The 13,756-nt window shown below is 18.4% G+C and overlaps 1 protein-coding gene across 1 annotated transcript; it reads left to right on the top strand.

The window, feature by feature from the left end:
- Positions 1 to 4,467: 4,467 nt before the first annotated feature.
- LOC128958104 (neprilysin-2-like) lies at positions 4,468 to 11,959 on the top strand. Its single transcript, XM_054303919.1, has 15 exons — positions 4,468 to 4,475; positions 4,540 to 4,643; positions 4,780 to 4,863; positions 6,387 to 6,598; positions 6,659 to 6,844; positions 6,985 to 7,071; positions 7,404 to 7,528; positions 8,272 to 8,491; positions 8,606 to 8,782; positions 9,422 to 9,528; positions 10,614 to 10,730; positions 11,169 to 11,367; positions 11,470 to 11,631; positions 11,696 to 11,772; positions 11,860 to 11,959. The coding sequence occupies exons 1-15, from the start codon at positions 4,468 to 4,470 to the stop codon at positions 11,957 to 11,959; spliced, it is 1,965 nt and encodes a 654-aa protein (XP_054159894.1).
- The last annotated feature ends 1,797 nt before the right edge of the window (positions 11,960 to 13,756 follow it).

Raw genomic sequence — 13,756 nt, 5'->3', positions numbered from 1 at the left:
TTATAAAATTAAATTAAAACTATAATAAAATTTATATTAATTACAATTGTATTGATTGTATTATTTGTTAACATTTAATGTTTTTTATAAATGTTTGAAATGTGTAAGTAGTGAATAGAGTTAACACTGTTTTATGCAAAATATAAATATTGTTGAATAAATGTCAAATTAATTTTATACTATTGTATATTTAAGAATTTTATAAAAATTTAAATATTATTATATTTGTTATCGATTTCATTGAAATAGTGTTTGATTTATATTTTCAATTAATGTAATAATAATAATAGAAAATTGTGTTTAATTTATTCGTTTTTAATTATCAAAGTAGTAGTAATTTGTAAGACTATTCAATGAATCCACTTTTTTGCAATAGTTGAAAATTATTGTAATATTTTTATAATTTAATTTTATATCAATTGGAAATCAATTAATAGATATATTATTGTTATAATTGTAATTTGATTTTAATAATAAATTCATTATTCTCTCTAAATATCTGATACTCTATAAGTTATAGTACAGAATAATAAAGTATTTTTAAATACATTAAATTTGGAATATGTTTATAGCGTTATCAATACAATAGACAGTAATACTGTATATAATAATATAAGTTATAATAAATTATGTTTGTAAATATTTAATTAAATGATAGTAAATATTTAATTAAATGATTGTAAATATGAACGAATGGCTCACTAGAATTGCATATAAAAATCATTTTCAAAATTTACAATATTATTGTAATTATTGAGTAAATAACAGATTTTTTTTATATTACCACAATTTATGATTACATGACATGAATTTTTATCATTTAGTTTTTTAATATGTATTTCATAGCCTATTCAGAGAACTCTTACATCTTTTAAACCAAATTCAAAATTGTTGAATATTTTATATACTAAAAAAATCTTTCAATTTTCGTTTTTAACACTTTTTAATTAATTAAGACAATTTTGTGTTACTTATATACAGTAAGTTTGAAATACTTTTTTAATATCTAATAATAATTTACTGTACAATAGAACTGTAAGTAATAAAATACTGTAGAAAATATTATACAATTATTTGATGTATAAAATTTTATAACGTATTATAAACAATATAATACATACAGATGTTTAAAAATCAACTTAAAAGTTGAAATAATATTATTAATATTTATACTCTATTTACTTATTTATTAATGATAAAATCTTAAATATATAAATTATAAAAAAGATCATTAATATAATATAAAAGTTTTTAAATTGATGTCTAATCAGTATTAAATAAAATTAAATGTAAAATTGGAATTTAATTATTTGTTTAAAATGGTATTTAATTCAATTTATTTAAAAACCTTCAGATTAGTTTTGAATAATGTTTTTTTACTCATAAGTTATATTACTTTATACATTCAATCAGAAAATAAAGTTTATTTTTATATCAAACAATTAATTATTATGTAATATAATCAACAGTTTATGTCTACGATATTTATACCTCTACTTAATTAATGAATTTTATATATTATTGAAATGTATTAGACTTTATTTTTACGTGTATAACAACTTAAGGTTGTTTTTAAATTTTAGAGTATTATTTTTTGATTAAAAAATGAATTTTAATTTATTTTCAATTTACAGTAGTATCTTAAAATAAATATTTTTCAATATTTTATTCTAAATTAAAAATTGAGTATATATTTAATATAAACATTAATATAAAATTTACATTTAATATAAAAAGTTTTCTCAAATACAGTTATTATTACAATTTGTAAGACTAATGGAAAAATTTACGATTAATACTGTATTTAATGCAAATAAAAAGTAAGTTGTTTTTGTTATTTATTTATATAAAATAAAATAAAATACTATTTAATAATATGAAAAATATTTATTAATTTCAGAAATAAACTAATAAGTTAGTATACTATATATAGTAGTAAGTAATAGTATAGTAATGAGCTTTTGTAAAATAATAATAAAATATTTTATTAAATTATAAATTTTTAGTTTATAAAAATATTGTGAAATTACTCTTAGAATATATTAAAATAAACTTTTCCATTAAAAATTTATAACATATATTTCAAATAAAAAATGATTATGATTGATCACAAAATCATATTTAAAAATTAAACGTAAACAACTATACAATATAAGTACAACAATTTAGTAAATTAAGATGATATAACTAAGATTTTAAAAAATTAAAATAAATATAAATTTTTATATTATGTAATTTTTAAACATTTAAACAATAAAAATATATTTAATTAACGCTCTTAGACCTGTAAAATTTAATATTGAATTAATACATAAACCAATCAAAATTTAGAAATAATTTAAATTGTTTAACGGTTTCACAGTCATTAATAAATTGTTAACTCATACTAGCAAAACCCATAAGCATAATCTAATGTAATCATTAAATTATTATATAATTTTTAAAAACATTAATTGTTTAAAATATAATTATTTAATTCAATGAAACAATAATTAAGCGATATTTTCTATTGCTGAAACATGTTTTCTAAAAATATTATTTTAAAATAAAATTAATTATATTGTACTTGTTTAATATAAAACTATTCTAGTACTTGTATGTAAATTACTTAATAGTGTAAAAAAATAATATTATGCAATATTATAATAGATTTTCATATATTAATATTATAGAATTTTATACAGTAGACAAATTTTCAATTCAATAAAATTATAAAATAAAATTTGTTAAGAATTTTTAATTTTTTATTAGTTTTATAGAATCTACTTTTATTACATATCAAATCTATTTATTCATAATTAGTAAAAATAATAATTTTAAATTTTAAACTAATTTTTCATCAAATTCAAATAATTTGATAAATAAAGAGTTAACTACTGTTATTAAATCGTTTGATTAAAATTTTCTACTTTATTTTGATAAACAAAATTAATTAAATTCAAATTAAATTGATTAAAACTTTTTAAAAAACAAGTACCGGTATGCAAAATTATTAGTATTATTTATTTAGATTTATACTGTATATATTATATATTATAAATAATAATCAATTTTTAAGAAAAAAATATTATTTATTTCATTTTGTGTATTTTAATATAAAACTTTAAATAATATTTTATATCAAATAGATAACTAGTTTTAATTTACAAATAAGTTTATAATTTAAAATATAATTAATGATAATTTTATTATTATATAAGAATCAATCATTGATTCAATCAATTGAATCATTGAATTATTAAATTGTATTTTCGTATATATTTTTATTTAATTGACTCTTTATAGTAAAATTGAACAAAAATCTTTTCAATGTAATAGTATATTAATTTTTTCTTATCTTGTATTTGTTATCTTGAAAATTATTAATAATTAAATATTATTAACAGTATAATATTTTAAGCTATTTTTTAAGTTAATAAAATAAATAATTTTATCACATATTTTACAACTTTTTGAAGTTTATCTTTAATTTACATATAAATATTTATTGGCAATTTATATGTGGATCCCATAATTTAAGTTATTATTAAAATTTTTTAAAGAAATATTTAGAATTTTATTAAAATTTTTTGTTTCTCATCCCTAATCTTTAGTTATTTTTTGTTTAATGTTACAAAATTTTACTTAAAAGTAAAAAAATGTTAATTATAATTTTATTAAATATACAGTATATTTCTTACATTAGTATTTATATTATTTTAATAAAGCGCTAAAAATTACTCTTAGTTTTGTAATATTTTTTGTGATTCTATTTGTTTCATATAAAAATAGATTTTATATTTTTAATATTATAAAAATAATTTTAATTTAAAATATAGCTATAAAATATTTAATTAAAAGACTTTATAAATGTATTTTTAAATAAAATTATATTTAATATAAATTTTTAATAAATAAAATATTTTATTGATATTATATAATATACCAATATATTCTTAAATTACTTTTACTTTTAAAATTAAAGTTTTTTATTAAGATATTTATTAAGATATTTAGGTATTTAATTTATTTTTATTATATTAATAGATTATTTAAGATAAATAATATTTATTTACGAATATGTATTCAAATATAGAAATAATTGGTGGAAACGGAGGACAAGTTTTGAGAAAAAACTTGTAATATTGACAACAGTTTTATCTGTATTATCAATGATTTTGATTTTATTTATAACTTTTATTGAAATGAGTGACAAACTAAAGATATTTTTAAAGCCAAATGAAGAACAAGTAGTGAGAAATGAAAATCAATTGAATTACACGAAGACATCAATTAATCAACAGTTGTACTCAAAAGACAAAGTTTATCCACAGATATGTTTGACTTCTTCCTGTATAAGCACCGGTATGTTTGGTTTGTTGATATTATTTGTTTTAATTATTTAATTATTGTTATTATTTCTAATCAATAGCACATACATTCTTGAGTAATATAGATGAGAGTATATCCCCGTGCGATGACTTTTATATGTATGAGTTTTTCTTTATATAAAACAATTAAAGTATTTATATATAAAAATTGGTTTTATTTATTTTTTAGGTTTACTTGTGGGCAATGGATTAAAAATTCATTAATTCCCGACAATAGGATCGGCATATCAACGGCTGGTAATTTGGTTGAAACCATAGAGTTTCAGTTTAAAGGTTAGAATTACAGTACTATTATAACAATATAAGTAAATTGTTTTTTTTTAAGAAAATAAAGCTAAAAATAGTAATAAAAATAACATTTAATTTATTTGAAATAAAATTATAATAAACTAATTTTTTTAATTATAAGAATTACTCGAAGAGAGGCCAAAACCCGATGATCTTAAAGTCTTTAATAATATCCGTAAATTATATTTTTCGTGTCTTAATATAAGTAAGCATTGGATTAATTAATTAATTTTATTTATTTAGCAACACATTAAATAAATGACAAAATTTTATTTTTATAACTTAATTATATAAGACTAACGGTTTTATTGTACTAATAAGAGTTTTGTTTATATATATATATATAATTTAGTATTGACATTAATAAATACAGTATTTGTTTCAATTATTAAAATTAACAATATATTAATAATTTTTATAAATTAATCTATTTTTTTATTTATTATTTATTAGTTGTATTTATTAAATAAAAATAGTAATTTTCTGTTTTTTATTAATAATTTAGTAATTTATAACTGCAATCAATTATTTGCTAACTGAACAACTTAAAAAATTAACTTACTATTATAGTAATATTTAAGATTTACAATATAATAAAACAAGTTGAGAATGCTAGAAAGCATTGCAAAAAAACTTAACACACATACAAACACACATACAATTCAGAAAAAAATTTCTTTAATATTTTTTTTGAAATATCAAATATATGACTTTATTAAACATTTATAAATAATGAATATAAAATATGGTAAATAATTAACAATTATTCTGACTTTTCAAAATTATTAAAAAAATAATTTACTTAATTAATTAAAGTTTTACATTTATACAATTTACATTTTACATTTTTTAGTGAAATTTTATTTGTTGTACTTAAACTATTAAAATAATTATGCTAATAGCGGTTGAAGGAAATACTTGAATTTTTAAAAATAGCTCAATAAATGGATTTAAAGTAAAATATTTTAAACAATAAATTTATATTTAAATAGACATATTTTGAAACGTTTTATCAAACTGTTAAAAAGTATTTTCTCAATATATAATATTATATATAAAAGTAGTTATTAAATAATGACAAATTATTAAAATTTTTAAATAAATCATTTTATCCATTAAAAACATATAATAAAAATATATAATGTTTTTAATATATATATATATATTTTAAAAAAAGTTTATGTTATAACATCTATTAAATATGAAATCCATTTATCAAAATGTTTATAAATAGTATTCATTACTTTTTGTTAAGTTTTGTTAGGTATTTAATTTTTATAATGTTTTTACATATGCAGGTGATTATCTAATATGAAAATAATACTGTAGTAATATTAATATTATACTGTAACTGCTTTTAGATTAAATATATTATAGTATAACATATCTAATGATAAATATAATTTTGTATGTATTGCCATAATTTAGTTTTGTTTACTATTGCAAACTTATTAAAGATTAAATATTATTATTTTATTAAAACTAATGTTTTTATTTTTTATTATTTAACCTAAACAAAGTACAGTATTTTATTTTAGATCAGAAATTTATTAAATTAAATTCTATAAATACTTTAATACATAGAATATATAATAAAAAATTTTAAAAGTCAACATAATCAACTTAATCAGCATAAAACTGTAGTTTTTAATATTTTAAACTATTAAATAAATAAAATAAAAATTAATTAATTTGTTCAAAACTCAGTATAAATTATATTAACAATAGGTCAGCTCATACAGATAGGTGACGGACCTTTAATTGAAATATTGTTAGAGTTGGGCGGTTGGCCTATAATTGAGGAACAGTTGTGGAAAGAAAAGCAGTTTAATTGGATTGAGACTAATATGAAAATGAGAGAAATGGGATTACCTTTTAACCAATTTTATCATTTATCTGTTGGTTTGGACCTTAAAAACAATACAAAACACATAATAACTGTAAGGATATCCGAACATAAAACTAAAAAATATAATTTTTMTAAATTACTCTATAAATAGATCGCAGAGATTATACCCGGAGTTGGGGACAGAAATGTTATGCTTAACGGTATGAATGATCCAAATGTTAGGGCATATTATGATCTTCTTGTGGAGTGCGCTATACTTCTTGGAGTCAAACAGACTAATGGCAATCCTTTTAATCAAATTAAAGATTTAATTGATTTTCAAATCAAAATTATTAGTGTAAGTCATGTTATTTTTGTTTGTTATTTTGCAATCAATTGCTTCAATTAATTAATCGATTTTATTGTTTCCTTTTTATATTATTACTGATCTTTTTTGTTAAAATCCTAATGCATTGCTATTATTGATCACATAATTAGTTGACAAAACCGATGGAAGAGACAAGAAATGTGACCAAACTTTACAATAAAATGACAGTTAAAGAGTTGCAAGTATTGGCACCAAATGTATGTATTAACTAACACTCACTCATTCAAAGACATTAAGCAAATTAAATGAAAGAAAGAGAGATCAAATAAATGATAAATAAATGATAATTTGTAAACTGAAATATGTTTTCATTAATTTATAATTACTAATTAAGTAACAAATAAATTATGTTATTATCAATAGAAGAAACAAAAAAAAAGATTGATATATTAATATAAAGTGTATTATTTTTTTCAAAAATCTAACTTTAAATAAACACTATTTGTTAGTTTTTACACAAATGTAAAGTATTTCTATATTACTCTAAAATAATCTCTAATAAAACATAATCTTTATTGAATTATTTCAGACACCATGGCTTCAACTTTTAAGCGCTATTTTTGGACAAACTATTCATTTAAACGATGAAATAGTTGTTAATAATCCTTATTATGTTAAACAAGTCGATCATTTGATTAACATTACAAATAAAAGGTTACAAAAGTTATTATATAATTAGTAATACAATTAGTATAATTAGGAACATTATATTGTATTATACAATATATGCTCTATAACCCTTAATAACCAATATATTAAAACCTATATCAATTTTGCACATTAGTATAACAAGCTTAGTTATTTTGAATTTATTAAAGCATTTTTAATCATTTTATATTATTGACAATAATATAAATTTAATTCTACAATTATAATCTAATTTATTAATGCTAAATAATTAACTTAGTAAGTGATTAAGTAACCAGTAAACAGTTTTTTTGTATTTAACATCAATAATAACTTGTGTACACTTAAGTTTTATTGCTTATTTCATCTATTTTTATTACCAATAAAATTTTATTATTAACATTTAAATAATACAATACTTTAATAGACCCATTACACAGTATAACTTATATTAACTATACACTTATGTACTGTGCATTAAAATTAGTTAATCATACATTAATAATAATTAAATAATAAAATTTATATAAAACTATTTAATAATTTATACAAGATATCTTAATTTTATAAAACATTATTTCATATTAGTTAATTGTAATTTATTAATTTAGTTATTATTTAATAGTATACATACTTTTACTTAAGTACAGTATAAGCAAATAGTGAGATTTATTTTTTTATTTATAAATAATAATTATATGAAATTATAGAAAATTATGATCATTTTGATCATTTAGTTTTTAATATTTATTATTTGAATAAAACACTAGAATATTAGCGAATCACATGTTGGCAGATATTGTGCTGACAAGTCTATCGCTATTACATCCAAAATGGTTTCAATTGAATGAAATGTATTTAAATCGGATAACTGGTCGCCAGTCGATACCTCCCCGATGGCAAACATGCGTTAAATCTGCCGCTTCATTGAGCGTTGCATTTTCGGCACTATATGTCCGCAAATATTTTGCTAAAGAAAGCAAACAAAAAGTATTTCATTTTATTGAATTCAATCATATATACAATCATATATACAATCATATACTATATCTAATCAAATGTAATTTGTTTGTCTAATCTTATGTAATTGATTTGTCATATAAGGCCAAAGAGATGGTTTATTTTATTCATAAAAAGTTCATTGAAATGTTTGATGACATTGAATGGATGGATCAATTGACAAGGGAACGGGCCATACAAAAGGCCACAGCTATTACCAGTTATATTGGTTTTCCCGATCAACTACTCAATGACAGCCAAATTGCAAATATTTATCAAAATGTAAGCCAAAAGTTATGAGAAGAAATAAAAACACACAAATAATATACACTAAAAATTTATATATCAAAATACAAGTCAAATATAAACCCTCTTAAATATGTTATTATGTAAATACAATATATTTGAAAACACCATAAAATCTATATTACACAGAATATTCTTTATTTGATTTTATGTTATTATTTTGTGAATATATTGAATATTTTGTTTTTTGTACTATTTATATATTGATTGTTTGAATGACCCCCCAGAGTGTTGAATATGCTTTTAGAAACAAAAATAAAATAAAAGCAACAATTAATTATTAAACTCTAATTGTTTTCAAAACAAATATCTGGTTAACAATAATGTTATTTATGTTTTTAGATAAAAATATGTTTTATATATTTATTTTGCTGTACTTTTAGCATACACGTGATTAACATATAATAGTTAATAATTTTTTCTTAAAGCTTTAATAAAAGATTAATTGATAATTTATTTATTTTCTAAAGTCTATAATATATTTTGAATGTGTGATTTAATTATTAGATTTTATTAATATATTAGACAAAAATATAATTATTAAACTTTTTTTTTGTTTTAAATGACCATTTTTGAATTTATAAAGTCTAATGTTTTTATAATTTCCAATTTTAGCTTGATGATTTTGATGATTCGCAATATTTCCAAAATACTTTAAAAATGATGAAATGGTTGACAAACTATTCACATAAAGATTTGCGTGAATCTAGAAATAAAGGAAAGTAAGTATTAGAAAATTTTATCAAATATTATTTATTTATAATTATATAATAATTTTGTTTTACTTTAGTTAGAGAATAATTTATAACTAATTACTAATATGTTATCAAAGATGTTATGTAACTTTATAAACACGTTAATATTGATTTACAGCACTCATATGATATAATACAGTATATACAGTAAATACTATAATATTTATACTGTATTATGATTTATGTGTTAAATGAGTCTATGTTTAGACAAATCTGCTTATTAAGGCATTTAACTGTTTTATCATTTAGTAAATTATATTTGACTTATATTTGATTTACACATTTAGTATATTATTATCAGCGACTAATGTGGTGTATAAAAATCATGTTATATCTATAACAATATACAGTTTTCAGGGATTATTATTATGATTAAATGATTTTTTGAGTAGATTATTTTTTAAATTACTAAGAAATTTATAAATCTTTAATAATTTAAGCATATAATATTACTAATTTTAATAAGAGTATTAATATAAATTATATTATATAATTATTAAATTATAATCAGACTATCACTGCATTTCAATTTGTGAATCACTAATATTGTATTATTTTCTGACACTAAAATAATAAACTATTACTTTAAAGCAATAATTATAATTTTAAAAATATCTGCTTATAATAAATAAGATAAAAAAAATATTTATTTTGTTAATAGTTTATTTGAATTTTTGAGGAGAATTTGTATTTAATTCTATAAAATAAATTACACAAAATATTTTTTATATAAGTTTATGTGTAGTACATTGTGTACTACTTATACTGTACATTGTATACCATTGAGCGCTACATTGACCACATATGGATTTTAACTGCTTTATCTGTGAATAGTATTATTATATTTTTATTTTTATATAATACTGTATATAAATAAAATGTATTCTTTATTATATAAAAATAACAAATATTTTAAACAAAAAATGCCATTATATATATATAATAAGAAAAATGCAATGATAAAAAATGTAATGTTTTAGATTATATCTATTTTAAGTAATTTATCAATTATTTTGTGTTTTTTTCTCGAATAATGTTATTTGTTGTAACAGTTGGCAAAACTTTGCGGACACAGCAGTCGTTAACGCTTATTATAGTGCCGTCGAAAATGCTATTATATTTCCGGCGGGAATTTTGCAAGGAATATTCTTCAATTATCATAACCCTAAGTATATAATATTTTATTTATCATCATAAAAAATTATACTTACTTTTTAATGAATTTTATTTAATATAAATAGTTTTTAAACATTTAATTTTATTTAAATTTCTTGATAGAATTAACATTAAAATAATTATTCTGTATTTTGTGAAACATTACTTTGAAGATGACATAAAAATAATATAATTAAACAAATTATTATAAGAATCACAACAATTTCATACTTTAAATGATTTTATTTTATTTATTTCGTTTTTTAACTTCAAAACAAAAATATTACTTAATCCAGTATTTATATTATTTTAGTTTTAAAAAATATTATACTATTTTAAGTTAAAAATTGGTATATATAAATAAAATTTAAATATAGCTAAAATTATAACATTTTTATAGTATTATCATTTTTGAAACCATAATTAAAAATATTTATGTATTTATACCGTAGTTATCTAAACTTTGGTGCCATTGGGACAGTGATTGCACACGAGATTACACATGCATTTGATGACATCGGCAAACAGTTTGACCAAAACGGTAATAACAATAACTGGTGGGACAGTCGGACCGATAGTTTATTTAATAACAAAAGTCAATGCCTTATAAATCAATACAATAATTATGTTTTGCCTGAAATAGAAGTAAATGTAAGTCTATTGAAGTTTATTATTATAAATGTCTAGAATTGTGTGCAAACATTGATTTTCACTATAGAGTTGTTAAATACAATATTATGAAATGACATTTAGATAAATGGTATGAAAACGTTGGGAGAAAATATTGCCGATAATGTGGGCGTTAGAGAAGCATTCAGGGCTTATAAGACATATATAAGCACCAGAGGTCCAGAGCTGACGCTACCTGGGCTTAAATATACACCCGAACAACTATTTTGGATTACATATGGAAATGTATCATGTTAATATTTTTTTATTTATTAAATATTATTCAATTATTTTCTTTATAATACATTAGATATGGTGTACCAAAACCCGACCTGAAATGACAAAAATGATTATTAGTGAAGAAACGCACTGTCCGTCCAGGTTTAGGTATTACTGTTATATATTTTGTCATTTTAAATGTCATTCAATGATTATTAAACATTAAAAATGTAAATTACATTAATCATTGACCAGGGTAATCGGAACCGTATCTAATTTAATAGAGTTTGCTAACAGTTTTAATTGTTCCAATGGAAGTCCTATGAATCCGGTAAATAAATGCAGAATCTGGTAATTGTTATCATTAAATATTGATATATTACTATTATATTATATTATATTATAATATATTATAATAGTAATATTTTTTAAATTGTATAATAATTTGTAATAAATTTATTCATTGTTAAAAAACAAAAAGTTCTTGTATTTACTTAGAATTTTATTATTAAAATAATTATTGTTTAAAAATAAATTGTATATATTATATATATATATATTGTTATATTACATTATATATTAATTTTTAAAATAATCACAAAATAATTTAGTAAAATATTTATATAAGTGTAAAAAGTTTATTTTTTAAACATTATTACTAAAAAATTATATGTTTATTCTTTTATGTCAATTTTGTTGAATAGTATTTTTTATTATATTTTAGAATTTAGAAATAAAACTATAAATAATTATAATTAATTGCATTCATAAAAGTATTCTATCAAAACTAAAATTATAGAAATAAATTGTTAGTTTACTATATCGTTAATTTATACTTATTTATAATTTATTTTTAAATATAGTAGTAGTTATAAAGATATTTTTTAATGCAATTTTTATTTGTAAAATTAATTGACATATTGCAGATTATCTAATATTATATTTTTTGAATACACAAGTAATTAATTTTTTGTATATAAAATAAATTATATGTTTTATTTATATAATTAGCAAAACGTTAATAAAATATTTTGTTATTCAAATTTTAAAAATATATTTTGATATTTTATTAAATATAAGATATTTATATTTTTTAAAATTGACAACAAACAAACATTTTTTCAAAGGAAAAATACATTTTATAAACAATAAAGCAGTTATATTGATATTATTTTTATAGTTTTGTTATCTTAAATATAAAATAAATATTTTCAATTCAGTATATTATTTTTAGGTTGTAATAACGTACTGTATATTATACAGTGTATAAGTTATAACTAGAGTTATGCATCTTCGGGAGTTTAATGGTCAAAATCGGGAGTAAAAAACAATCAAGAAATTCAATTTTATTTATTTTTATAGTAATAATAGTAAATAGTCTATTTGGCATAAAATTGGATATATTTTTTTAATTTTTTAATTTTAAAAATCAATTTAACTTAGATTTTAAACTATATTAGACTTAATTTTACAAATTCTTAACTAAAAATACATTAATTAAATATTTCAATTTTCAAATGTTATTTTTTAGTACAGTTTTTTATATCTTAAAATATTTGCATTATAGTCTATAGCATTCATTAAAATTAAACTTTATAAAACTAAATTCTACAAATATAGTAGTATTATAGATATTAAATTAATAAGTATGAGTTTATCATACTAATTGTTTAAATGTAAATTTTTAAAATTATTATTAAATATCTGTTAAAGGTTTTGTCAGGATTAGAAATTAATAATATTGTGATGAATCGTATTATATTGTGACCGAATAAATTTTGACTAATTTAATATTTAACGACTTTTAATAAAATTGAGTTTTATACACAAAAAAAACATTTATTTGTCACCTAAAATATATATTAATAAAAATAATATCACTAATTCTCACAGTATGTAGAAAATGCTAGAATAAGAGTAATATTAATATTAATTGTGATTTTGTGAACAAAATTATTATTATTAGACATTTTATTCTTCTTTTATAATAAATAATTCTAAAAATATTATATATAGTTATAATTATGTTATATTGTCGGCTAATTTGCCGACAATTACGTAAATAAATCGAAACGATGGTAAAAATAAACTATCATTTTATTATAACAAAAAAAATGATTGAATAAAATAACTGAAAATATAATTTAAAAAC

The sequence above is a fragment of the Oppia nitens genome, unplaced genomic scaffold (genome assembly GCF_028296485.1).
Source record: "Oppia nitens isolate AA-2021 unplaced genomic scaffold, nextdenovo-longstitch-racon4-pilon3 scaffold3_pilon_pilon_pilon, whole genome shotgun sequence".
In the NCBI taxonomy this organism is placed as follows: Eukaryota; Metazoa; Arthropoda; class Arachnida; order Sarcoptiformes; family Oppiidae; genus Oppia; species Oppia nitens.
The sequence above is the reverse complement of the archived record's forward strand: the minus strand, read 5'-3'. Positions and strand labels throughout refer to the sequence as shown.

Bases quoted from the DNA above. Each gene is read 5' to 3' on its own strand.
- LOC128958104 (XM_054303919.1), top strand. The intron at 6,599-6,658 runs GTAAGGATATCC...CTCTATAAATAG, and splicing joins ATACAAAACACATAATAACT to ATCGCAGAGATTATACCCGG. The intron at 7,072-7,403 runs GTATGTATTAAC...GAATTATTTCAG, and splicing joins TGCAAGTATTGGCACCAAAT to ACACCATGGCTTCAACTTTT.